Source organism: Muntiacus reevesi, chromosome 12 (assembly GCF_963930625.1).
Source record: "Muntiacus reevesi chromosome 12, mMunRee1.1, whole genome shotgun sequence".
NCBI lineage: Eukaryota > Metazoa > Chordata > Mammalia > Artiodactyla > Cervidae > Muntiacus > Muntiacus reevesi.
In genome coordinates, this window is record NC_089260.1 from 14902165 (window position 1) to 14929296 (window position 27132).

Sequence of the window (27132 nt, forward strand, 5' to 3'; positions counted from 1 at the left end):
ACAAACTGAGACACCTACAAAATAAATGGCTTGTTTTCTGGAAAACAAAAAAATCAAGGTCATGATAGACAAAGACTGAAAAACTAGTTTGCTTTAGTTCGTTTGAAGCAAACCAAAAAGGGGCGCGACAACCAAACGCAAGGTGTAGTGCCGGACACGGGACAGGGAACCCGGCGTGCCGCAGGCCACGGGGTCGCGAGGAGTCCGACAGGACTGAGCGACTGAACAGCAAAGTCCTGGGTGGGACACCTGACCACAGTTGATCAGAGAAAGCGGATTAAATAGTGTCTTCTCAACGTTCAACTTCCTCGTGGTAACAGCCCTGAAGTTATGTAAGAAGCCTGTCATCACAAATCCAGTCACCAATCAATAGCCACTGGCCACCATCGCCTCCTCCCCTCCCCAGCTATTTAGGGATGACTCAGACGTGAGCCCTCCCAAGCCCTTCGCCCCTTCTCCCAAAACTCAGCATCTTTGTCCCTACTTCCGAGGCAACTTTCCTCTCTGCCTTTACCACCTTCTCCATCTTCGGCCTAGCTGGCTCCTTTCTTGTCTCTGCCCTCTTCTACGTCCCCGCTGTCCCCTCCCGGGCACCTTCTCCCCACCAGCGGCTCGCTTCCCTCTCCAGGTGCGCGCCCTCACCCAGCGGTGCGCGCCCTCCAACGCAGCGGTGCGCGCCCCCACCCAGCGGTGCGCGCCCTCCAACGCAGCGGTGCGCGCCCCCAAGCCAGCGGTGCGCGCCTCCCATCCAGTGGTGCGCGCCCCCCAACACAGCTGAGCGCGCCCCCCAACACAGCGGAGCGCGCCCCCCCGCCAGCGGTGCGCGCCCCCCCGCCAGCGGTGCGCGCCCCCACCCCGCGCTCCGCTGCGCGCTTGCGCTCTGCAAGCGCCGGAGCCGGCCGCTCGGAGTTGAAGGAACTTGTTCCCCGTGAGCGTTTCGCGCGGCGTCCCGGCTCAGGGTCCCCAGCCCGGGCGGTGGCCGCGCTCGCCCTCCGGGCGCCCTCCTGCCCGCGATGGGCTGCTCCAGCAGCGCCCTCAACAAGGCCGGCGACGGCAACAGGCTTCGCAGCGGTGAGCAGGGGACCCGGCCCCACCGCCACCCCCCCGCGCCCTGGGGCTTGGGTGGCTTCGCTTCCCTGGGGTCCGACGGGTTTGACTTGTGCCCACCCCGCCGGGCAGGGGGCGGCTCCCCCCTAAGGATGCGAGTGAGACGCGGAGAGGCGCTGCCGCGGCCCATGGTGCTGCCGTCCCGGTGCAATTCGCCGCCTACGGTGCCTCACGCGGGAGGGAGCCCAGGCGTGGGGAGACCCCGCTGCCCGTGGCCTTAAGTTGGCCTTAAGTCCCTAACGCGGCCAGCCACAGCGCTCTGTTAAACAGATGCAGAATTTCCTGTCCTTCAGTGTACGAGATTTCAGATTACTGTGCAGTTGGGCATTTACTCAGCGCACAGGTTCCTGAATTTTTAAAGAGGTCAGATGCACTGTCCTCTATCCTTGACTTAAGTATTTCTTGACGAATACGCGTGTGATGAAAAGTGGTCCTCACTGAAACTTACGTAGAAATGCACCACGCGCTTCTACTGTCTCTATACAATAGCCAGGTGCTTGACTAGGTGCTGAAGATGCAAAAGATCTACTCCTGGGGTCTGGGATGGGGGTGGGGAGGAAGACGGACATCAAACAAGGTGAACAGGTGATTGCCATAGTTTCTGACAGTGATAAGTGCTGTGAAAAGAATGAAAGATGAATGAACCAGCGAATGGCTGGGTTTTACAGCAGCCTCACTTCTTAGATTTTGAGTGGCTGGAGCTTTGAACAAAGCTCTGAAGGTTAAGCACATTCTTTCAAGTTAATTTACAGCCTTCTTCAAAGCTAATTTTCTGAGAAATTCTATATTCTGGTTAATTCCTTTTCACAAGTTTTCTTTTAGCACCTTGTGTCTTTCTGATTTTGTAGCAGGGAGCGCTCAGTCTTTTCAAGAAAGCCGTTTCAAAGCTCAGACACTGTGTCTAGTCAGAAATAGGCTGTGTTACAGTCATTTTTGTGGTGTGTGATAATTTATTTTTAATTTCATAGACAACAGAAAGCAATAGCAATGTGGAAGTAGGCCAAATATTTAAAGCCCTGTATAAAAGTGATTCCAAACCCCTGGTGAACTGACAACAATGTGAAGAGATGGAAGAAATCCATTTCTAATGCTTGGTAACCTTTCTCCTAAAAATGATGAATGCTTCTGTCCCCAAAACCTGCTTTCTGGAGGCCAGGGCAGGGAATAATTTCTTTGATGTTTTATGGAATCAGATGGGTTCTGTTTTTTTGCATTCTATTCCATGATCAACCCTTATTGGTTTCAGTATGAAAAACTGATGCTTCAGGAAGATATACCGTATTACTTTGGTTTCTCTTATCCCCCATCCATGCCCCCAGATATCCTAGGAATTTAAAAGGCAGAGCACTAAATCATCATTGTAGATTTTTTAACTGATAAAAACTTGTAGGGAATGTTACTCTTGGGGAGGGGCAAAATGTTCAGTGACTGGAAGGGTTTTTTAATCCTCTTAGAAAATAATGAATAACCTTGTTTTAACAAACATTTTATCACCAATATAAATAACTATCCACATGAGTCACACTGTTTCATTTTTCTTATTCATGCTTTCATTGCACTTCTAAGTTTTCAGGGATGTTGTTCTGAAAGAAATGTTAAAACAATTGACAACCAGCTTTTGTGCATAGAAAATTAATTAATAAATTGCTTGATGCACTTATTGAATCAATCAACAGGTGTATTTTGCATCTGATCCTCAGACAGTATTCCTTTGTAATTGGATACTATTGTATGTTCATCAACTTTTCAACTCCATGGAGTTGGAGGCCCCATAAATAATTCATTCCTGTTTCTGTAGCTCAAAACTTCTTTAAATTCTGTATACAACCCGAAGCCTGTGCGTATGTGCTTTTAGATTAAAACAGTCCAAGTTTATTAAATGTCTGGCACATGTGTTTACTTACTGTACCCCCAGTGCTTAAGAATGCTTGGCACATGATTGTTGAATGATTACGTTTAATCCTTATAGCAATGCTTTGACTAAGTTTTATGATTGTTCCCATTTTACAGAGAAGAGTAATTTACCCAACTTGTGGGGCTCCTTGAGAGTCAGAGCTGAGCTTTGAACTCAGGTACTCTCATTCCATAATTTGACTTCTTATCTGTTCTTTTCCTCCTTAAATCTGTTTGTGACAGCTTGATTTAAATCTCTTTTTGTCTCACATTATTCTGGATCCCCATTAGGTGTATGGTCATTCACTGTGCAAACAACAAAAGAAACACATGAAAGTATAATCGAGTTTCTACTATGTAAATTTAATATTATAATAGAGTTTATTATAATCCCTAAATGAAATATGTAACAAATATAATATTCACCTAGCATACTAGCATGAGTAAAATATTTATTTATCCCTAAATAAGAATCAGTGAAATATGAAGTTATATTTGCTTCCAAGTTTAAAGTAGGAGTATTTGGAGGACATGTAGCCTTAGAGGTATTTTCAGCAGCTACATCAATATAGAGAAGTTTCCAGTGGCCTCCCATAGAGATACAGATAATCTTCAGAAGAGATTCTTTTAAAATTCACAATATCATGAGTTAAGGCTGGGTGAGTGTGTTAGTCTGTCAGTCATGTCCGACTCCTTGCGACCCCATGGACTCTAGCCCACCAGGCTCCTCTGTCCATGGAATTCACCAGGCAAGAATACTGGAGTGGGTAGCCATTCCCTTCTCCGGGGGGATCTTCCTGACCCAGGGTTTGAACCTGGGTCTCCTACATTGCAGCACATTCTTTACTGTCCCAGCCACCAGGGAAGCCACCGTGAGTTAAAGTTAAAACATCAAATCGGCTGCAGACTGGATCTGTGTTTGGATGGTTCTCCTTAACAATTTTCTGTAACTGGTTTAAGAACTATTATATATAAGGTAGTATTAACCTGGAAGCAGAAGAATCATTAAATAATGGGTTGGACTAGGTTACCTCGGAGATCTCTTATAGCTCGAAAATCTGTAACACTAAAATATGGAGGCACGTATTTTCTGGGCTCCAATGAATCAGATAGTTACTGCTGGTTAGGTAGCTGTTAGGCTGAATAGGAGTAACCCATTCTGTTGATCACATGGGGATGTTTGCTGTGATGCGTGAGACACAGAATCCCCCTGAGCTGCTTTTCATCACCCCCAAAGATGACTCACTAGGAAAAGAGATGGTTGGGGGTGAGGAGGGGACGGGGTTGGAGGGGCAGTGTGGAGACTGGCTCTGATGCAAATAATTACCCAGTGCTACTTAAAGTGCGGAACACTACTGCTACTTACGTGGTAGTCATCACACATAGATTTTTACTGAATGCCCTGAAATGGGTGAGGAAAGAGGCTTTTCTTTCCAAAAGGACAACTAGACAGATTGAGTTTGGAATTTCTTGTGTTCATGGAAGCATGTTCTACATACTAGAACAATTTTTGTTCTCTTCAGTGCCCCCAGAGCTGATGAATCTGAACACAAAGATTTTGATGACTTCACAGGCATTAATAGAACTCAAAAGTTTCCAGGCCTTTGGCATAGAACCTTCCTCCCCATGCCAGCCCCGTGCTTCTCGGTGTGGTTACTGTCCCACTCTTTCCTGATAAAAATGCCACCCATTTCTTGCAGACTTCTTCCAGAGGTTTTATAGCTTAAACACCAATGCTGCTGCTGCTGCTAAGTCGCTTCAGTTGTGTCCGACTCTGTGTGACCCCATAGACGGCAGCCCACCAGGCTCCTCTATCCTTGGGATTCTCCACGCGAGAATCCTGGAGTGGGTTGCCATTTCCTTCTCTAATGCATGCATGCATGCTAAGTCGCTTCAGTCGTGTCCGACTCTGTGCGACCCTGTGGACGGCAGCCCACCAGGCTCCTCTGTCCACGGGATTCTCTAGGCAGGAGTACTGGAGTGGGTTGCCATTTCCTTCTCCAAAACACCAATGTGGACAGAGTAAATAGATGGTAATTATTGACAAATTCATTGCTAGTTTCATGTGTACATTTCCACTGACAGCTGTAATCGTGTGTTTGTTCTTCTCTGAACTCTCACTAGCCTTGGAGTCCACTGCCTAGATAATAAATAGGATGAGGCTTGAATTTCAGTTATGTGAATTGACCTTTGTGTAGCAGAAATACCTTTAGTTATCAACCAATATTTTCACACAGTGATATTTCAGTCCTGAATACTTCTCCTTTGTAATTGAAGAACAAAAATCATTAACGTTAAAGTAAGTATTAGAGGCTTTTCTTGCATACGAGTATTATGTAAATGGGATTTCTTTGGTTCAAGGGCAGAGTCTCTGGACCGAGTCTTGTATGTCTTTGTGTTGCCTCTAGAGCTTAACATAGCATGCTTGGTAAGTCTTTGGTTGGGCTTGATTACATACAGCTAATTGTAATGGAATATTCATAAAACTGAAAACATTTGAAAAATGCACACAGTGAAAAGTCCACCTCCCACCCCAGCCTCACCATCTGCTCAGTACAATCAAATCTATGGATAAAAATTTTTATTAGGGTTTTTTTAAATATATTCTTCTGAAGTTTTTTTTATACATTACAAATATTATTTCTCTCTCCCATCTTTATTCATAAAATGTGGTGTATTATACCCACTACTCTTCACTTAATTTCTTTCACCTAAAAGTATGGAGCTCTTTCTATAATCTCTCTATAATACAGAGAACGTCTTTCTCCTTTTTGACCCTTGGTTAAGAATCCACTGTGTAATTTATTTAACCAAACCCCCAGTGAGGGACATCTGATTTGTTTCCAGCAAATGAGGCTGCAATGAATTCCTTTACACATACATCATTTTGAAAGTGCTCACGCGTGACTGTAAGACCATTTCCCAAAAGTGGCATTACTGGGTCAAAGGGCATGCACATTTATAGTTTTGAGAGCTAATTACCTAAATGTCTTCATAAGGGTGGTACCAAATGACTCTCTCATCACCAACATATCTCTTTCTAAAATTGAAGGCTTTTGACATTTAGTACAGTTGCATCAAAACATGGGCATGGAGCAGAAATCAGGAGACGAGGTGGGAGCACCCACTTGGTTCCAGATGCTTTAGCCTGTATTCTCATGTAATCTTCATAAGAACCTTTGTTTCACCGAATTCGGCTACAGAATTGCAGCCTAGGGAGGATAAGTTAACTTGCCCAAGGTCTCAGAGCTAGTGAATGATGGATCTTGTTCTTTTCACAAACTCCAGTCCCATCTGGGTCCAGTCCCAGTTCTGCTAGAACTCATCATGTGGCCGTCAACATAGAAGACATGCAGTCCACATCGAGGGGGTGGCTGGATGCGCGGATGGACTGACAGAGATGGGGACTCAGGGAGATGAGAGTGCTACTGAGAAAAGCAGAGGGAGGGTAGTCATCAAGACCCGCAGAATAACAAAGACTGGAAGGTAACGTTGGTCCAGCTGGACTTGAGAAGACAGGGTCGGATTGTGAAGGGACTCCTAGGTCATGTAGAAAAAGACCAATACAGCAAAACAAAGCTTTCTTGTGTTCTCTGAAATCATGATTCTGCAGGGTTGCCACATGTGCCAGCTCACGTGTATAGTTTCACTTTTGTGTTAATGTTTTACAAGTTTAAAATAAAAACCTAGTACTTGAAAGGCTCACCAAAACTGATAAATAAAACATTGAACTTGGCCAAGATTTGAATCCCAGTGTATATAAATGTAGGTAGCCCAGGTAATGATTTTGTTTTTTTTTTAAGCGAAATATCCGAATGTAACTCTCCAATTGAGTGTTAATGTCAGGAAAGTACCATGAGGCTTCAGAAGCTTCCTTACTTCCCCGGAGCTGTTACTGTTCACATTGCTTAAACCCTTTCCTTGGGAATTGCCCTCTGGCCCTAGACTTGATTCTTTTGTGTATATTCTGGGGTGTCAGAGCTGTGTCCTTTAAGGATGAAGATTGGAAGGAAAGCCCCCCCAAACCCAAATTAAAAAACCTCACATCATTTTAAATAGCTGAAATGCCATGGGCATTACTTTATGAAAGTGGGTGAAATGAGCCAGGTAATGCTAGCGTGCTCAGAAACAAGGGTGGGCACGGGAGATGGAGAAAAGGGCAGTCAGTGCCATGGAGTCAGGTTCAGCTGACACCATTTTCTTCCCCATGGAAGGGGTCATCCATGGAGCCCCACGGGGCTATGGGGTCCTGGGTAGCCAGGCCGGACTCTGATGAGGTGCTGACTGCATGCTGACAACCCGGGAGGGATGACCCTCTTTTCTTAGATGTCACACTCAACCGTCCTTGCAGCCTCTCCTCCAGCTTGGTTTTTCAAATAAGACAAAAGACCCTGCCTGAGGCCTGATAACATGCTCTTTATTCATACCAAATACCTCTTGACTTCCAAATCTGTATGATTTTACTTGCTTTGAGACCATCAGATTGTATTAGGTCTGTTTAGGTAAGTTCAGTTCAGTCACTCAGTCGTGTCCGACACTTTGCGACCCCATGAACTGCAGCATGCCAGGCCTCCCTGTCCATCACCAACTCCCGGAGTTTACTCAAACTCATGTCCATTGAGTCGGTGATGCCATCCAACTATCTCATCCACTGTCGACCCCTTCTCCTCCCGCCTTCAATCTTTCCCAGCATCAGGGGCTTTTCAAATGAGTCAGCTCTCTGCATCAGGTGGCCAAAGTATTGGAGTTTCAGCTTCAGCATCAGTCCTTCCAATGAATATTCAGGGCTGATTTCCTTTAGAATGGACTGGTTGGATCTCCTGGCAGTCTAAGGGACTCTCAAGAGTTTTCTCCAACACCACAGTTCAAAAGCATCAATTCTTCAGCACTCAGCTTTCTTTATAGTCCAGCTGACACATCCATACATGACTGTTTGAATAAGAGACATGTCCAAATGAACATTAAGTAGGAAAGTCAAGATATAAAAAGATGTAAGAGGCATCATGACACGTCTGCCCTATCTATCTACTTTCCGGGTCACTAGAAGTCAAATTTCATTTACATACTATTTACTCTGTGGGCATGCCAGTATAATTCAGAGTGGACATCAGAATAGCACCAGTTATCATCATCTAAGACAGATAAGTACAAAATGAACTTGACTTCGTAGGTTAAGGATTGAAATGACTCCCTATCAAGAAGCTACTCAACAAGCCTCTTTTGTGCCTAGAGCTGTCTGCCTCGGCCAGCTCCTCTGTGACTGCTCCAGGTCCCCCCATGCTAGGCGCCTGGGAGGCCAGTGATAGACCTGCCTCCTGTCCACTGAAAGAAAGGCTATCTGCTTCCTTCCCTTACAGGCATAAGGATGTACCATCAAATCAAGTATTTATTTATTTTTTTTGTCTATCAATTAATTTTCTGCTCCCTTCACCAGGACACTCATTTCAAGGACATGCTTTTACAAGCCTGTAATGTATTTGTCTTCATACTCGGTGAAAAAGCCCTTTCTGCTCTCCCCAACAAGCAGCGTTTCTTTCAAACATAGTCCTAAAGGGCCCTGCAGGATGAGAGAGTTCCATTCGTTGCAGACCACCTTGCTTCGTCTACCTGCTCAGCCTCGCCTGGCTAGGGCTGCTCTGGTCTGTCTTTGGTGATTGAAATATGTATTTGCCCCTGTGTTGTGTGTGTGAGCACTTCCCAGCCTGTGAGCCTGGGATCCAGGGTGCCAGCCTCTTTCCCGGGCTCTTGGGCCGTAGGGCGGGGTCCAGATGGCCCGAACCTCTCAGCGTACCTCTCAGCGTAGCCTCCTCCACGCTCTGAGTGCGGCACAAACACCATATTCCATGTGTGCCGTGACATCAAAGAGATGGGAAGCCCTGGGCTAGGCGTTCCAACTGCTCTGTCAATTTCACTAGTAGTTTTTCCTCCCTAGAGAGAGCGCCTGCCTTCGCCCTCCCAGTGAGGACCTCTGTTGCAATCTCCTCCCCAGTTGCTCTCGCTTCTTTCTCACTGTCAGCGGTAATGATAAGGAACTTTACCCCTCTACTTATTCTTACCCTTTTCATTTCCCTCAAACTGATAGGAACCACATAATTTTCTTTTGGCTAATTTCCTTTTCCTTTGTTTGCCCTGGAGTAGCCCCTACAGACTAGGTAGTTATGAGAGGCTGTGATCACCTTTGGGGGCTTCCCTGATAGCTCAGTTGGTAAAGAATCCTCCTGCAATGCAGGAGACCCCGGTTTGATTCCTAGGTGGGGAAGATCTCCTGGAGAAGGGATAGGCTACCCACTCCAGTATTCTTGGGCTTCCGTGGTGGCTCAGCTGATAAAGAATCCGCCTGCATTGCAGGAGACCTGGGTTCGATCCCTGGGTTAGGAAGATCCCCTGAAGATGGGAAAGGCTATCCACTCCAGTTTCCTGGTCTGGAGAATTCCATGGACTACACCCATGGGGTCACAAAGAGTAGGATATGACTGAGCGACTTTGTGTGTGTGTGTGTGTGTGTGTGTGTGTGTGTGTGTGAGAGAGAGAGAGAGAGAGAGAGAGAGAGAGAGAGAGAAAGAGGTTTAGAGTGGAGGGTACACATGAGAGAGAAAATTTCAGCCTGCTAAGAGTATAGAGTTTCAATTTAAAATGTGGGTCTGAAGTGAGACTGGGTTCAAATCTGGTTCAGGGTATCAGGGGGTCGTTTATTTGTTGTATGACACTGGGCCACTCAACCTCTTTATGCCTCAGTGATGTCATCTGTAAAATGGGATTAGCAGTTAGTTCCTATTTCCTCATTTGTTCTGAGGAATAAATGAGTTAATATGTATAATGTACCTGGAATGTAGTCTAAGTATTGCCTATAGCAGGGGTTGGCAAAGTGGCCTGTTGGCCAAACCAGCCCACAACCTGTTCTTATTTTAATACCTATGTTTAAAAATTTATTTAGCTGCACCAGGTCTTGGTTGCAGCATGTGGGATCTAGTCCCTGAACCAGGGATTGAAACTAGGCCCCCTGCATTGGGAGTGCAGAGTCTTAGCCGCTGGACCAAGAGGGAAGTTCCCCTACCACCTTTTTTTGTAAATAAAGTTTTTTTGGAACACAGACATGCCCATTCATTTACACATCGTCTAAGACTGCTTTCTCACTGTGATGACAGATGACGGAGTTGGGTAGTTGCAGTAATGATCCTTGTGGCTCAGTGGTAAAGAATCTGCCTGCAGTGCAGGAGCCGCCGGAGCTTTGGGTTTGATCCCTGCTGGGGGAAGATCCCCTGGAGGAGGGCATGGCAACCCACTCCAGTATTCTTGCCTGGAGAATCCCATGGACAGAGGAGCCTGTTGGACTACAGTCCATAGGGTCTCAAAGAGTTGGATACAACTGAAGTGACTTAGCACACACACATGCAAATAATGACCCCATGCCTGGCAAAGTTGAAAGTATTTGCTCTTTGTTCATTTATAGAAAAAAAGTTCTGACCCCTGGCTTGGAATATCGTCTAATAAGTCCTTAGTAAAGATGATCTCTCATTATATCAATTTTAGTAAATCTCAATTTTCCTTTATTGCTTTTCCTAGATGACAATTTGATTTTTTTTCCCCTCAAGATCAAGTTCTAGATCTCTAAATTTTTTGAGTTCCTGACCTTTTTTTCCTTTCTGATAAATGTCTTAAAGGAATGTGTCAAAAATATTGTTAATAATAGCATTAATGGTACCAAAATATTCAAAAATCATAAAAATGGTTATGCAAATGGCCAAAGTTTTATGAAACAGTTTTTTTTTATTTTTATTTTTTCATTTATTTTTATTAGTTGGAGGCTAATTACTTCACAACATTGCAGTGGGTTTTGTTATATATTGACATGAATCAGCCATGAAACAGTTTTTCTAAGGCTTCTAGAGCTTATTTTACTTGCTTTTGTATTTTGCTACTACAATTTTTAAAAAATAGACGATTTTTAGAATAGTTTTAGATTTACAGGAAAATTATGAAGATAGTATAGAAAATTCCACATCTACTTCACCCTATTATTATAATCTTACAGTAGTAGGGTGGCTTTGTCACAATGAACCAAGCTTGATACATTATTATCAACCAAAGTCTATACTTTATTTGGGCTTTCCTGGTGGTTCTGACGTTAAAGAATCTGCCTGCAATGCAGGAGACCCGAGTTCAATCCTTGGGTCGAGAAGATCCCCTGGAGAAGGGAATGGCTACCCACTCCAGTATTCTTGCCTGGAGAATCCCATGGACAGAGGAGCTTGGTGGGCTGCAGTCAGTGAGGTCACAAAGAGTCGTACATGACTGAGTGAATAAGCACGCATACATACTTTTAGATTTCCTTAGTCTTTCTCTCATGTCCTGTTTCTGTTCTAGGTTCCATCCCCTGCATTGCATTTGGTTGTCATGGTCATGTCTCCTTACACTACTCTTTTTAAATTTTTTCCATTTATTTTTATTAGTTGGAGGCTAATTACTTTACAATACTGTATCCTTACACTCCTCTTGACTGTGACATTTTCTCAGGCGTTTTGATGACCTTGACAATTTTGAGGAGGTTTGGCCAGCTTCTTTTAGATTGTCCCTCAGTTGATACTTGTCTGATGTTTTTCTTATCATAAATTGGGATTATGGGTTTGGGGGAGGAAAAGAGCAGAGGTACAGGACCCTTCTCATCACATCATATCAAGGTTATGTGTTCTCAACATGACTAACCACTGCCTCCTAAATTTCTCTGATGCTCTTTCTGGGGACTCTGAGCCTTGAAGAGGTGAAGAGTAGATGTTTGTTTTATACTCGAATCTTATTGAAATCTTCCAGTTTAATTGTTTCTATGATTCTTGTTTCAACCTGCTTCTTCCTAGGTCCAAGCCTCTTTAATGCTCTGCTTAAAAAGAGAAGCTCATTCAATTCAGGTTTCAAGTGTCTGGGCCAGAAGCCTCAAAGTGCCTAGGCCAGAGAGGAAGACTTCTGCTTTGTTACAAGTGACTCTTCATTCTGGGAAACAAAGCCCCTCAGTTCCCTTAACATGATCATTACTGACCATGGCAGCAAAGTCACCTGAATAGCACGTGGATCCCTAACCCGAGAGACGAGTAGCAGCAGTCAGCTGAAGGCCTGGGCTCGCAGTCCTGCTTGGTCTGCCCCTACTCTTTCTAGAACTGGACACTCTCAGGGTGTGCTAACCACCCAGACTTGAGGTCCAGATGTCTGAGGTAACTGACTGCTCGGTTGCAAAATTTAAGCATTCCATCCCAGCCAGGACTCACTAACTGAATACTTCCTTCCTGAGCGCAGACCCCTGCTCTTGGCCACGGATGCCTTTGTACATCACAGGTAGACACCCTGATGGAGTCAGACGTGGACTCAGTGGCCGAGCTGGGAGAATGGCCACCACTGTGAGCGTTGGTGGAGCTCCTTGGTCACTGCCCTTAGAGGGCAAGGCATAGCAAGTGTAAACCTTCATCTCAGATGAGAAATTAGAAGACCTCTTTGTCCTGACCTAGCTGAGATGGAGGCTTAGCAAACCCACCCTGCTCTGTGGTGTGAGGAAGCTTGAGAAAAGTCTTGCTCCCTGGTGTGGAGCTCACTTAGACCAGCTCTGGCCCTTGCTTCACTGCTGATTTAACATACTCATCTCATCTCTTGTGCTGCCCATGACATGCTAGCGTGAGGACAGAGACCAGGCCCGATGTCTGAAAATGGGCAGCAATGCCAGTGGATCTGGGGTAGGGTCTGTGGGTCAGCGCTAAAACAAAACCCCAGAACCTCCCAGGAAATACTGATGGTACAGGTTCTGGGGCCATGGTTTGCCTGAAAGCATGTAAATCTTCAAGGTAGAATCCCACTTCCTTGGGCTTACATCTGAGACTCTGCTGCCTCTAACTGGGTGCCCTTCCTAGATAAAGGTTCTTAGTCTTTAGGTGTCATGTTTCCTCTGCTGTATAATGGAGATAATAATGACTTACTTTGTGGAGTTGTTGAGAAGGTTGAATGAGATGATCCCTATAAAACTCTAGGCACAGTGCCTCAGTAAATGTTAGCCACTCTGGTTCCTAGCGAAGCATCATGGGTGCGACCCGTTTCGGTTGTCAAGGGTCATGGTGTGTGAATATCAGAGAGATAATCTTCACTTTGTCTGTCTTCTTCCTTGTTCATTGAGATGTCTTTGATTGTGTAGACTGCATTTCTGCCCAAACATTGGATCCCCATGTGCCGGTAATGACCATCAATCAATGAAACTTGCCTTTTTGAATACAACTACTGTTGATATTTTTTAATGTGATGTTTAATGCGATACCTTATTTGAAATCAGAGTTTATCTTATAGGAGTCTAGAGGAAATCAAAGACAATGAAACTGGAAAGTCGTACCTGAAGGAGGTAACTATTCGTCATGGCTTGAGGACTGGCTCTGCAGCTCTTAAATGTCAGCCTCTCCCCTAGGCGGAAACCCCATCTCCATGTGTACTTATCAAATATTTCAGTAGTATCTTTCCAACTGCATGTTCTTGTCTCTCTGTACTTAAATTTCAAAATGAGATTTACCTTCAGACTTTAATGCATTTACCTTGTGATGTCAAAACTAATTTTTCATATGTCAGTTTAGGTAGTACTACTAAAAAATGAAGAGTGGTTTGTCTGACTTTTTTTTTTTTTTTGTCTGACTTTTATTTGCCCTCTGTAGGGTTTTTTGGCTAATGGTTTCATACTCCAGTTACATGGGATATTGCGTTAGTTCACCTCTCTTCAAAATGAGTGCATTTAAAAATTTTTTTTATTTATTTATTGTCTGTGCTAGATCTTAGTTGTGGCACACAGGATCTTCAATCTTCATTGCCGCATGCAGGATCTTTAGTTACAGCATGTGGGATCTTTAGTTTCTGAGTGTAAACTCTTAGTTGTGGCATGTGGGATCTAGTTCCCTGGCCAGGGATGGAACCTCGGCCCCCTGCAGTGGGAGCACTGAGTCTTAGCCACTGGACCACCAGGGAAGTCCCAAAATGAATGCCTTTTTATATGTCTGTTGACTGATAGAACACACCCTTGGGGATTAGCATTTGTGCCATGGCACACAGGGTCAGTATCTTTACATACTTTTATGAGGGAAAAGGGCAGAAACATGTAGTATAGCCCCACTTTTAGCTCCACAAAAATTTGTTGGATGGATGGATAAATGATGGAGTGGAATCAAGGAGAAAGCAAAGAAAGAACATGAGAAGTCGAGTTGGGACTCTTCCTTTAGAGTGGATTCGTGCTGCATCTCTGGTTCCCAAAACTCAGAAGCTACCAGAACCTAGAAATGGTGGCAGCAAGGGAAAATACGAGGATCCCCCTGTTCACTGATTCTCTAGAAAACTCAGCAGACCACCCAGTGAGATCTTTGGGATGGTTGATACGTTCTAGCCATGGAATAGGAAATACTGACCTCAAGTTTTTCTCCTTGCTGGGTAGAAACTTCATTTTTGATTAGAGTAATGAATGGAGTAGAAAAGCTTCCACCATAATGTGAATTTCAGGTATGTTAACTCTGGTTCTAATTCCTTCTGTAATGTTGCCTAGTATTTAATTTCTTTGTGTGCCTATTACAACGGAGCTTGCAACAAGGGTTCTGTTAGTTCAGCTGTCACAACAAATTTGTGCATGGATCAACTTACAACAGAATCAAGAGAGATAATGAGCACCAAAGAATTACGCCCAGAGCAGTGTATGATTTGATAAAATGTAGGGTTCAGAAAACAGACATATCCTTAAACAACTTTGGATGTGGGAACAATGCATCTGTCCACAATATTTATTACATAATAATACAGATTAGGCATAGAATGTCTCCTGCTTGTGAACAAAAGATGTAGAACCTTCTACCTCCAGGAGGTATATTAGGGATTCACAAAACCATGTGGACGGAGCATGGAGATCCTTACATAAGAGATTGTGCCCAGGTACCAAGCTGTGCTTAATAAGGGAATGGATATTATTTGAATTTCCCTGCAGACAGGGAAGTCTAGGATGACAAGGACCAGGTCTCCCTTGTTAACTGCTGTAACCCTTGTGCTTAGCCCAGGGCTGGCATATAGTAGGCACTTCGATAAATGAAATCAAAGCCAGCAAACAGAATGAAGCATATTTATTTATATAGCTCAGTTGGTAAAGAATCCACCTACGATGCAGGAGACTCTGGTTCGATTCCTGGGTCAGGAAGACCCGCTGGACAAGGGATAGGCCACCCACTCCAATATTCTTGGGCTTCCCTTGTGGCTCAGCTGGTAAAGAATCCACCTGCAGTGTGGGAGACCTGGGTTCGACCCCTGGGTAGGGAAGATCCCCTGGAGAAGGGAAAGGCTACCCACTCCAGTATTCTGGCCTGGAGAATTCCATGGGCTATATAGTCCATGGGGTCTCAAAGAGTTGGACACGACTGAGCGACTAAGCACACACACATTTATATAAAAACTAACATTGGCCTTTATTGATACCAGTCAAATCCAGTCAAATCACGGCTGACGCAAATACTACTCCATTATCTGTCAACAATCTGATTTAAAACTTCCCATGGTAGCAACAGAATTTTATAGGTCAACAGTAACAGCTTTATAGTGTTTAGGGGACTGTTTATCTGGGCTCTTTAATGTTGCAGTTCATTCTTTCTGTTGCAGAATTATCTTTAATTGATTGACAGGGCCATCAATAGCTCACAGATGACTTGAAATTAGAAAAAGCTGCCCTTCCCACCCCTGAGGTCTGCACCCTTGCCAGTGCACACGGCTGGGGTTCAGGCCTCCCCTGCCCCTTCAGCAGGACACCCCCATGCAGTGAGAAACCTGCAGAGCCATTGGCTTTATCCCCTGTTTACTGAGTACCTTCTTGTGTCTCATACCATGTTGGATAATGACACATATAACCCCTCAGAATTATCAATTATCCTGACAATCCTGAAAGGCAGAGATCATGTAAGGAAACTGAGGCCCAGAGAGTTTGAATTGCATGGTTAAGTAAATGATGGGTGAGGATCACACTCAACGGCAGAACAGTCTGGAACGCCTGGCTCCAGCTGAAGAGGAAGGAGGACGAACAGATCTAAAACCTGTCCTTTGTCAGCAGCTGGGGATAAAAACCGTCCCAAGGATAAGAAAGGAAGTGCGGTGGTCACCATTGTCTTTTTTGTGGTGTTCTCTGAGAGATGGTTTGAAACAAGCATTTGTTTTCCAGCTCTTTTCACTTATTTACTCTGATCTTCCATCCTTTTTGAATGGGCTCAAGAAAGGTAGTAGGATTAGGATGCATGTAATGACCTTCCTTTTCTTTGTGTCCGCCGGGACCTCTTCCTTGCTGGGGCTGCCGAGTGAAGTGTAATGCTCACGATGGCTGTCTTAACTGATGCTCAGGGGGTGCAGTCACTGTGCTGCTGGCTTTCCAGGTGTTAACTCGTGTGATCCTCACGACAGTTCAGCCACCCCTGTTCCCACTCTACAGGTGATGAAACTGAGGCACAAAGAGGCTGAGCAAAGCTAGTAAGTGGAAGAACCAGGATTCAGACCCAGTACATTAAGAGGTGTCATTTTCAGGGTTATAAGATATCTGTCCTCCCTTTAGAGCAGCTTATGCTCATCTATCACGTAGGAAAAAGAACTATTGAGTGATTAGTGAGAGGTCATTACCTCCAAAATACATTTATTTCAGAATTCAGGGTGCGGTTAATCAACAGGAATCACCAAATGAGGTGTCACTACACCTTCAGCATTTTCTCTAGTTTTCGGTGATCATTTTGAAAATGTTTTAGCTTTTGGGGGGCTACCCCCCAAAGTATTAGAGACAGTGGCTTCTTTTGTAATATTTCTCAGCTTGGTTGACTATTTTCAGATTGCAATATAAGAATATTATATGTCAAGGACATTTTCCTACTTCAGGTCTGCCAGTAAGATTAGGAAAAGTACATAAGAATGAAAATTCATACTGTGACCATGGGTATAAATGTTCTAATTATGGAAGAAATTGATAGATCCTTTGGACACTTAAGACACCATTTGTGAATAAATAAAGTTTCACAAAGCATTTTTTTTTTTTTTTGAGGAAAAAAACTTTGACTTATCCTGATAGCCCAAGTTCATGTCCATTGAATCGGTGATACCCTCCAAGATTCCATCCTCTGCCTCCCTCTTCTCCTTTTGCCTTCAATCTTGCCCCGCATCAGGGTCTTTTCCAGTGGGTCGGCTATTCAGTGCTGTTCAATGGACATGAATTTGGGTAAATTCTGGGAGATAGTGAGGGACAGGGAAGCCTGGTGTGCTGCAGTCCATGGTGTCACAAAGAATCACATGACTTAGTGACTGAACAACAGCAAACCTGATAGCACAATATATGTTTCAAAACATGAAGTTGAGTGGCTATGATTTGGGTGTGTCAACACATTTTTTCCCCACAGCTTTCTGCTCTAGAAAAATGATGACATTAGAGTGCACCCACAACTGGCACTGCTGGTTGAAAGTCATTTGTCTCATTTAACTGACAGTGCTGATCACGGTAATAACTGTTTTCCCAGAAAATATAATTTGGAAGACATTTGTGATTAGTATAATAATACATTTCCTTGTCAGCTCCCTAAGGCAACCATCACCTAAACATCCTTTGTGTGGCATCTAAATGACTTGTCTTGTCATAACGAATTTCTTTATAGACCTGAGAAATCCCTTTTGTTAAGTTGCCTTCCATGCTGTTAATCTGAAGGCCCCATGCATGATGAGGCCAGAACAGGGGGAGTGAAGGATAGCCCTCCTCCCAGGTTTGTCCCGTGGACCCCAGGCCCACAGTCTGTGCCCTGCATCTCACAAAATCCTTCCTAGACTGTGCTTCTCCAGCTTCATGTCTAATCCCTCTCAATGGGGGGATCCACACACATTATCAGAGGTAGGCTGGGAGACTGTTTGATGTGAGCAGATGTATTAAAAAAAGAAACAGCTGGCAGTGAGTTGAACTCATGAGAATACGTAAACTAAGGAAGTAAAGAACCATGACAGTTACTAACTCAGGGAAAAACAAAAAATTGAATAGCTGACTACCTGGCTCAGTTCTTCATTGCAGACATACTTATTACATGTACATATAACTGAATATCGATATAATCTAAATTACAACATGATTACTATTTTAAATTAATAGTAATGTGCAATTTCTGAATTGAAATGTAATGAGAGACTGTGAAGGGTGATGGAGGCAGGGGGAAAAAATGTGTTTTTCATAGTGGGAATTAATTGAAATAGCCTAACTAAAAAACAAAGAAGTAGCAATTCTCTTAGAAATATGGGGGGGGGGGGGAATCTCTCTCAAAACAGCTAAAAGAATGAAAATATTTAACCCTAGAGAAGGGGAAATGGGAGAGGAGACTTGAGTCTTAGTTGTATATCTTAACTTACATTTGATAAGCAGATAACTCTTTAAACTATGTACCTGTATAACTTAGGTCAGGGGTAACCTAGGAAAGAAAAGAAGAAAAAATATTTTTTTGGGAAAAAAGGATAGAAGAGAAAATATATCATCTAGAGGCCCATCTTAACATGCTGATTTATTTTCTTCAAATATCTCCCTTTCTGTTTTTCTTCTGTTTCTGCCTTCCAATGATCAACACTGTTGTAATAGTACTATTTATAAAGTTGATAGCTAACTTATTGAACATTTAATTGCAAAACAGACCTTGTGGTAGTACACATTTTCTATGCATTATTTTATCTGATAAACCAACTGGAAGTGCTGATTTTTAAGCTTATTATATAATCATTATCTTATTTTAGCATATGGTCAGCATAACCACCCTTTTCATTACACAATAATATTCCACCCAATGGATTATTGATCTTTCTCCTAAATTATTAGACTTTTAAATTGTTTCCCCAATTTTACTATTTGAAATAATACTGGGCTGATAGATTTTCCCCAAAGCATATTCCCGATACTTTTGTTTTTAGGATGAATTTCCAGAAGCAGGATCACTGGGTCACAGGGTGTAAGCATGTTGCCATGCTGCTTTTTTAAACTGTTCAGAGAACATTTCTGCTTTCATTGTTTAATGTCATCGATGCCTCATGCAACTATGACACAGGTGGGAGAAACAGATGCACTGCCATTTTACAGACATTATTGCTGGGAACCAAGTTCCCAAGGTTACACAATTGGAGGAAAAGCCAGAAATGCAGGGGAAAAAATGCATTCTATCCAGCTCTCTCTTGAGCTCTCTCCCAAATTGCCCCCCCCCCCCAAATGAATGAAACTCAAGACTGATCCATGCCTGCTACTTTCTGTCCCAGACATCTCAGTCTTTACATAGTAAGGCTTCTCTGGCATGGGGCCTTTTCCATTCACTGAGGGCCATTCTGCTTTCAGTTCAGTTCAGTTCAGTCACCCAGTCGTATCTGACTCTTTGCAACCCCATGGAGTGCAGCACACCAGGCTTCCCTGTCCATCACCAACTTCTGGAGCCTATTCAAACTCATGTCCATTGCGACGGTGATGCCATCCAACTATCTCATCCTCTGTCATCCCCTTCTCCTCCCACCTTCAATCTTTCCCAGCATCAGGGTCTTTTCCAATGAGTTGGTTCTTCGCATCAGGTGGCCAAAGTATTGGAGTTTCAGCTTCAGCATCAGTCCTTCCAATGAATATTCAGGACTGATTTCCTTTAGGATGGACTGGTTGGATCTCCTTGCAGTCCAAGGGACTCTCAAGAGTCTTTTCCAACACCACAGCTCAAAAGCATCAATTCTTCAGCACTCAGCTTTCTTTATAGTCCAACTCTCACATCCATACATGACTACTGGAAAAACCATAGCTTTGACTAGACATACCTTTGTTGGCAAAGTAATGTCTCTGCTTTTTAATATTCTGTCTTGGTTGGGCATTCTGCTTTAAGGGGAAGATAAGACCTCTCTAGCAGCCCAAGGGCCACTTCTTAGGCTGTGAAATCTACTCAGCTTAAGAAGGAGAAAGGGCAGGACAGAGGAAAGAGCATGAGGAAACAAAATGTACTAAACTAGAATATGGGGCAGGAGCCACGAGCAGGTGCACAAGGAACAAACAGGGAAAAAGAATGTGATTTTGAAGGACTTCATGTTTAAGACGAGGTATTTGAGCAGAAAACACTGGAGAGACTTGACTTGTGGTGTGTTAGGGGCATGGTATGGCCTCTCTGTATTTGAGTCTACCCGGGACTTTCTTGAACTGTTAAACCTGCTTCTTGATAGCAATATGCTGTCTCAGGATAGAAACTGAATAATAATTTGTATTTTTTGTTTCAAATGAATAATAAAAAGTAACTTCAAATATCTATTTTTCAGCCACAGAAGAAAGTGAGTCCTGCTTTGTCCAGCCCAAACCACATGCACTGGGAAGAGAATCTACTTTGTGTGGCAAAGTACAAAAGGAAAGCCTTCCTCCGTTAGAGAAGCTCAAGATCTCAGCCGCGTCCACAGCTAATGGTGTTCAGTTCCTCCCTGAACAGCCTCTGGCAAAGGAGGCTGCAGACCCACCAGGAGCCACAGAGGAAACTCAGCCTCTGGAGGGGCTGAAGGGGTCTGAGCCACCTCAACCAGGTAGCAAAGATGGTGCTCCAGGAGCAGGAGGAAAGGAAGAGGATGTGGAAGCAGTGACAGAGGCTCCGCCTTTGAAAGGAAGTGCTGAGACTGAACCTTTAGGAGCGGAAGCCAAGGGTCAGCCTTTGATAACAGCGGGAGAAAGGGACTCTGTGCAAGGTACTGAGGATCCACAAGCTGCTGGAGAGATGACGCCTCTAGGAACAGCTGAGAGAGTTCCTCTGGAAGCAGCCAGAGAGCCAGGATCTCGAGAAGCTGGGGGAAAGGGTGAGCAGTCCCAACTCCCAGAGACAGTTACCAAGGAGACAGAATCTCCGGAGATATTGGAAGGCAGTCAGCCTGTGGAAACAGCTCAGACGCAGCAACTTCAAGAAACAGTGGGAGAAGATGAGCAGTCCCAACTTGTAGAAACAGTTCCCCAGGAGAATGCATCTCTGCAAGTGTCGGACGGAAGTCAGTCTGTGGGAGCTGAGGGAAAAAAACAACTTCAGGAGACGTTGGGGAAAGATGAACACTCTCAGCTTCGAGAAACGATGCCCAGAGAGCATGGCGGACCGGAAGTGTCGGACGGAAGCCAGTCTGTGGGAGCCGAGGAAGAGAAGCAACTTCAGGAAACGCTGGGGAAAGATGAGCAATCCCAGCTTCGAGAGATGATTCCCAGAGAGCATGGCGGACCGGAAGTGTCGGACGCAAGTCAGTCTGTGGAGACAGCTGTAAAGGCTGATTCACTCTATAAAGCTCCCGAAGGTCCTGGGAACATGCAGAAGATCCAACCGGAAAGAACAGTTGGAAGCATGGAACAGCCGGCAGGAATTCTAGAGACAGGGGCGAAGGTGGGAATGGCCAGGAAAATTCACACTGACGAAGAGGACCAACACATTGAAGGTAAAAGTCATGCTGTCAGATCAGGTTGTTTAGACGTGCTCCATACGAGATCATCTCTGGGGGATGGAGGAGGCTGACACACAGCTCCCCCACCCCGGAGGCTCTCAGTAGTTGAAGTTCCGTTACCCAAACTAAAAAGGCTTCCAGACATGAACAACAGGCACTTGGCTTTCCAGCAAAAGTTTTCTAAAGGATAGTCTTTAGAAAAGTATCTAGATTTTTAACCTAGTTTCATCATTAAATGAAGTGGGGTATTGAAGGGATGTTAAAATTTATGAATTTTTCCAAGTTCACTCTTCATCAGGCCCCATGTATGGTATGAGGATCCAAAGTAAAGATGGTCAGTGGAGGAACTGACTTTTTAAAATATATAATTTTATTTATTTATTTATTTTTGGTTGCACTGGGTCTTTGTTGTGTGCGGGCTTTCTCTAGTTGCAGCAAGTGGAGGCTACTCTCTATACTTGCAGTGCACAGGCTTCTCTCACTGTAGTGGCTTCCCTTGTGGGACACAGACTTTGGGTGAGCTGGCTTCAGTGGTTATGGCTCGTGGGCTTAGTTGCTCCATGGCATGTGGTATCTTCCCAGATCAGGGATCAAACCGGTGTCCCTGTATTGCAAGGATCCTAACCACTGGACCACCAGGGAAGCCCAGGAACTGACTTTTTAATGAAAGAACACACAAATAATGCCTCTTAGAGTGTCATTTTCATCGTTGCAATCTTATCCTTAGAAATTACTGTCAATCTTCCTCTGTCCTCCTCCTCTTTTTATCTTTATGAGAAGACTAGAGAAATGTACTGTCTTGGCAAATGGTATTTTTAAAACATTCATCTATTTCTTAATTCTTTCCCTTGTTAATGCAGCAGTTTTTGAGAGTCTAATCATTTGCTTGGTGCCCAGTGCAGGAGTAAGGGATAGTCCCTGTTCTCAAGGGGCTCACAGTCTAGTGGGGAGAAGGCAGAATTTAAACAAAATACCACAATCTATTGAGGTAAGTGCTTTAATGAAGGTGTATAAAAGTGCTCTGGGAATCAGAAGGCAGAAGCAAGTAAAAGCACATATTTGTTATACAGGCTTGGCACACACAAGTCTTTGGGGCCTAGGATGATGACAGTGGGTGAATTGAAGGGCACATGTAATGTTGTGGGGAGCCCCAGGGACCTTGGTGAGCAGGAGCACAATCCTATCAAAAGAGGCAGCTGCTTCTTGGCTCCATTCAAAGCATAGGGGCCAGTGTTGCCCTAACTGACTTCTTAGGGAAACACTTGTGTATGCAATACCCGGACTTTTAATGTTTCAGCTCTTTGAAAGTTTGATGACTGTTTTCTTTAAACACCAGAATGACCAAACAAGACAGGTTGCTGGGCACCCCTAGACCATATTTTGAACTTTCTATTTGTAATATATTCTCCCATCACTTACTGGGTAATTCTGCATCCTGATTTTATATAAGAGAGTGCCAAATACACACTGAGGAAACCAGATCTGAAAGAGACACATGCACCCCAATGTTCATCGCTGCACTGTTTATAATAGCCAGGACATGGAAGCAACCTAGATGCCCATCGGCAGACGAATGGATAAGGAAGCTGTGGTACATATACACCATGGAATATTACTCAGCCGTTAAAAAGAATTCATTTGAATCAGTTCTAATGAGATGGATGAAACTGGAGCCCATTATACAGAGTGAAGTAAGCCAGAAAGATAAAGAACATTACAGCATACTAACACATATATATGGAATTTAGAAAGATGGTAATGATAACCCTATATGCAAAACAGAAAAAGAGACACAGAAGTACAGAACAGACTTTTGAACTCTGTGGGAGAAGGTGAGGGTGGGATGTTTCGAAAGAACAGCACGTATATTATCTATAGTGAAACAGATCACCAACCCAGGTGGGATGCATGAGACAAGTGCTCGGGCCTCGTGCGCTGGGAGGACCCAGAGGAGTCGGGTGGAGAGGGAGGTGGGAGGGGGGATTGGGATGCGGAATACGTGTAACTCCATGGCTGATTCATATCAATGTATGACACAACCCACTGAAATGTTGTGAAGTAATTAACCTCCAACTAAAAAAAAAAAAAAAAAAAAAAAGACTCCCTCTAGTGGGACGAGACCTTCAGGGAGTTCCTTGCATATACCAGAATCTCACTGCTTTGTTCATTCATTCTCAAAACAAATAAACCATGTATTTAGATAAGACTGTTTTGAGTGGAGAATAAATGTTTTAATAAGAAAAAAAAAAAAAAGAGAGTGCCAAGACTCAGAAGCATTAAGTGACATCAGCCCTCTGAGGATCTGAGAGACCCAGGGTGATGGCCTTTCTTGACATCCCCAGAGAAACCTACTGTTTAGACTTAAAGAGTAAGGGTTGCCCTTGTTGGAAACCAGGTGTGGGGCACTTGGTTGTTAATGCTAAATAAGTATCTCTTAATATCCCCTTTGGTTAATTTTCCAGGTGAGACAGGAGAAACGGTTGAAACAGAGATGGAGAGTGAGAAAGTCAGTGAAGAGACTGAAACAAAAGAAGAAGAAACAGGAGAAGCCGTGGATCTTTCAGCAGCCACACAGATAGGTATGGATGGAAGGGTGAAGGGACACAGCATGTTATAACAGAGAAGACAGAAAACTGCAGTGAAGTTGTGGTTACAGATGGTATCTTTCAACATCAACATGTTTTATACAAGGAAAATGTGGTTATCATGTTCTTGATTACATTGTTCCATAGAACTGCTAAGCTGTAAATGGTTTTCTTAGCTACTTAGAATTCAGAACTACAGTAGCCAGAGCCAGTACTGACTAGAGTATATATTCATTTAAGAGTGTGAGGGCATTTTCTTCATTGTGGCAATGGGTCCATTCAGTGTAGAAAAGTGAGACCCTAAAAAAAAACATACACCTTTAAGTACAGGTGGCTGGAGAAAGGAGTTAAGTGAATTTTAGGCAGCTCATGATAATGAAATCACACAGATTTAGGATGGAAGAAGAATAATCAATAACAATGGGGCAAATTACATCTAGTATTTCTTTCCTATCACAGAATTGAAAGCTAGTCGGAACCTGGGAAAGTGTGTCATTTAATTATCTTCTTACCTTAAGTCTATCTACTACCAAGGATCCTTAATGATCATGGAGTATGAAAAATGGTAACAAACTTCTTGTAAAAGTAATACAGACTCTGGTGCTGTTATAAAATTAGGCATTTTTCACAATGAAAGGCTACACATTTTTAATGTGCCATTTTGAATCATCTAGTGATTTTGTATGTATGTGAGGTGTTTCAATTGCTGTTATTCCTTTAACTGACATTAAAGTTATTTTAAATTGACTTTTAAATGTATTTCAGAGGCAACAAACAGCAAGAATTAAAAACTAGATTTTTTGCCTATGTGGAGTCTATTCCTTTGGCTCTATTTTTTTTTTTAAGATTACTTTGATTTAATATTAGGCTTTAGAGGTGGGAAAGAGCTAAAAAATCAAGATTTTAAAACCATTTATAATATTTCATTAATGTTAAAATGATATATCATAGAAAGTCACGTTTCAAGAATTCCCCAAGGTTGCCAAGAGATTTTGGTAAATTACTATCTGTGATTATATGTGAATAAGAGTAATGATAGCAATCTTTTTCACCAGTGAGTGCCTTGTGCTTATATCAGGATAGAATTGTATTCTGGACACATTTGGTATCTTTATCTTATTTGTAAATATATAGTTTAAGGATAACTTCTCAGATGAATTAACTAGACTCTTTTACTTTAGCTTCTGTATTAAACTATGAAGATGATGTAATTAATTTTAAGAACATAGAATAGAGGGAAGAATTATCTTTACTCTGATTTTAATGTTTTTATGTTCCTGACTTTAAAGAGTTGAATTGAGGTAGGTAACAAGAGGAGTTACTTGAGTAGATGACCTCATCCTGTCTGCAAAATAAAGAAACTGGATTGTGATTTTATTGAGAAGAAGGACTATTTTATGTGTCTTTGAATTCATGCGTTTTACTCTTTTAATGGAAAAGATGGGTGCTTTCATGAAAATGATAGGTGCTTGATAAGTATTTGTTAAATCAATAAGTGAATAACAAGTACCAAGGGTTCCTATTTATACTTACTTCATTAAAATAATATTTAAAATATGGATTTGTGTGATTCTAATGTTTTCATTCCAAAGCTGGTCAAGCTTAGTAACACTATATATGCCTTTAATGTGGTTACTAAGACATTTTTAGAAATTGTTCTTATTCTTTTAGATAATATTAATACATTTAAATTAAAAACCTAGAAAGAAAATTGAAATGTTCCATAATATTTGAATATTCCAAAATTAAAATATTCCGTCTAAATAATCTGCTAATTAATTTTTTTAAACAAAATTAAAGTAATAATTGCCTGTAGTAAAATTCAAATAATACAGAAAGGTATGAAAAGTTGTTCCCCCCATGTCCTTTAGTCCTTCTATGAAAAGATAATAAAGCTTCTTGCTTCTGATTCTTCCATAAGAAGGTAATGTATATGCCAGGCCATATGGATATGCTAGAACAGAAGTGTGTGTGTACACATCTACATTTTAAAATGCAAATAAATTGTCTTTTATTTAGCCCTTATATTATGAAAAAGTGCATATAAAATCACAAAACCATTCTTTCCTATGCTAAAGTTTTCTTTCTTTTGCCTAAAACTGATATATCATAGCAAAGTACACTCTGATTCTTAGTCCCCAGACTTTGAGAGAAGTTTATTAATTTTGCTTCCAGATTCAAAATGCAGAAGCTGGATTAAGACTTGAGCTATTTAAAATGAATTAATAGAAAAACTACCATCAGGGCTGGATTTTCTCGCTATTTTTGTTTTTTAAGTTTTTTTTTTTTTTTGAATTTGTTACAACATTGCTTCTGTTTTATGTTTTGGTTTTTTGGCTGAAAGGCATGTAGGGTCTTACTTCCCCGACCAGGGATTGAACCCACACCCCCTGCAGAGAAAGGCGAGGCTTAACCACTGGGCCGCCAGGAATTCCCCAGGACTGAATTTTCTAATTCCAGGATGATGTGTAGCTACTTTGTAGCCGAGTGTGTGTTCTGTTTAGATGATTGCAGACTTTTCCATATGTAACTGGGAAGGAAATGGTGAACAAATGATTTGCCAGCTGGCATCCGCATTTGGACTGCAAGGAGATCAAACCAGTCAATCCTAAAGAAATCAACCCTGAATATTCATTGGAAGGACTGATGCTGAAGCTGAAGCTCCAATACTTTGACCACTGATGCGAAGAACTGACTAAGTGCAAAAGACCCTGATGCTGGTCTGAAGGCAGGAGAAGAGGAAGACAGAGGATGAGATGGTTGGATGGCATCACCAACTAGATGGACATGGGTTTGAGCACATTCTGGAAGTTGGTGATAGACCTGGAAACCTGGAGTGGTGCAGTCCACAAAGTTGCAAAGAGTTGGACACAATTGAGTGACTGAACTGAACTGATCCCCATTAGGGAGCGAACGTTGGCATTTATCGACAGGGGGTGCCAGTTACCAATCTAGGAATTCCCCAATCCAGACTCCAGACTCTTGGTCAGAGGTGCTCTGTATCATCTCCTGGGGGAAGCACAGGATAGGACTGTGTGACCAACCTGTGATCACTGCTTTTTCCATTCAAACTTTGAAGTAAGAGTCTTAG

The 27132-nt window shown here is 42.9% G+C and overlaps 1 protein-coding gene across 1 annotated transcript; it reads left to right on the forward strand.

Moving 5' to 3' along the window:
- Positions 1-1013: 1013 nt before the first annotated feature.
- Positions 1014-24073, forward strand: ERICH5 (glutamate rich 5). Its single transcript, XM_065902585.1, has 2 exons — positions 1014-1071; positions 23919-24073. The coding sequence occupies exons 1-2, from the start codon at positions 1014-1016 to the stop codon at positions 24071-24073; spliced, it is 213 nt and encodes a 70-aa protein (XP_065758657.1).
- The last annotated feature ends 3059 nt before the right edge of the window (positions 24074-27132 follow it).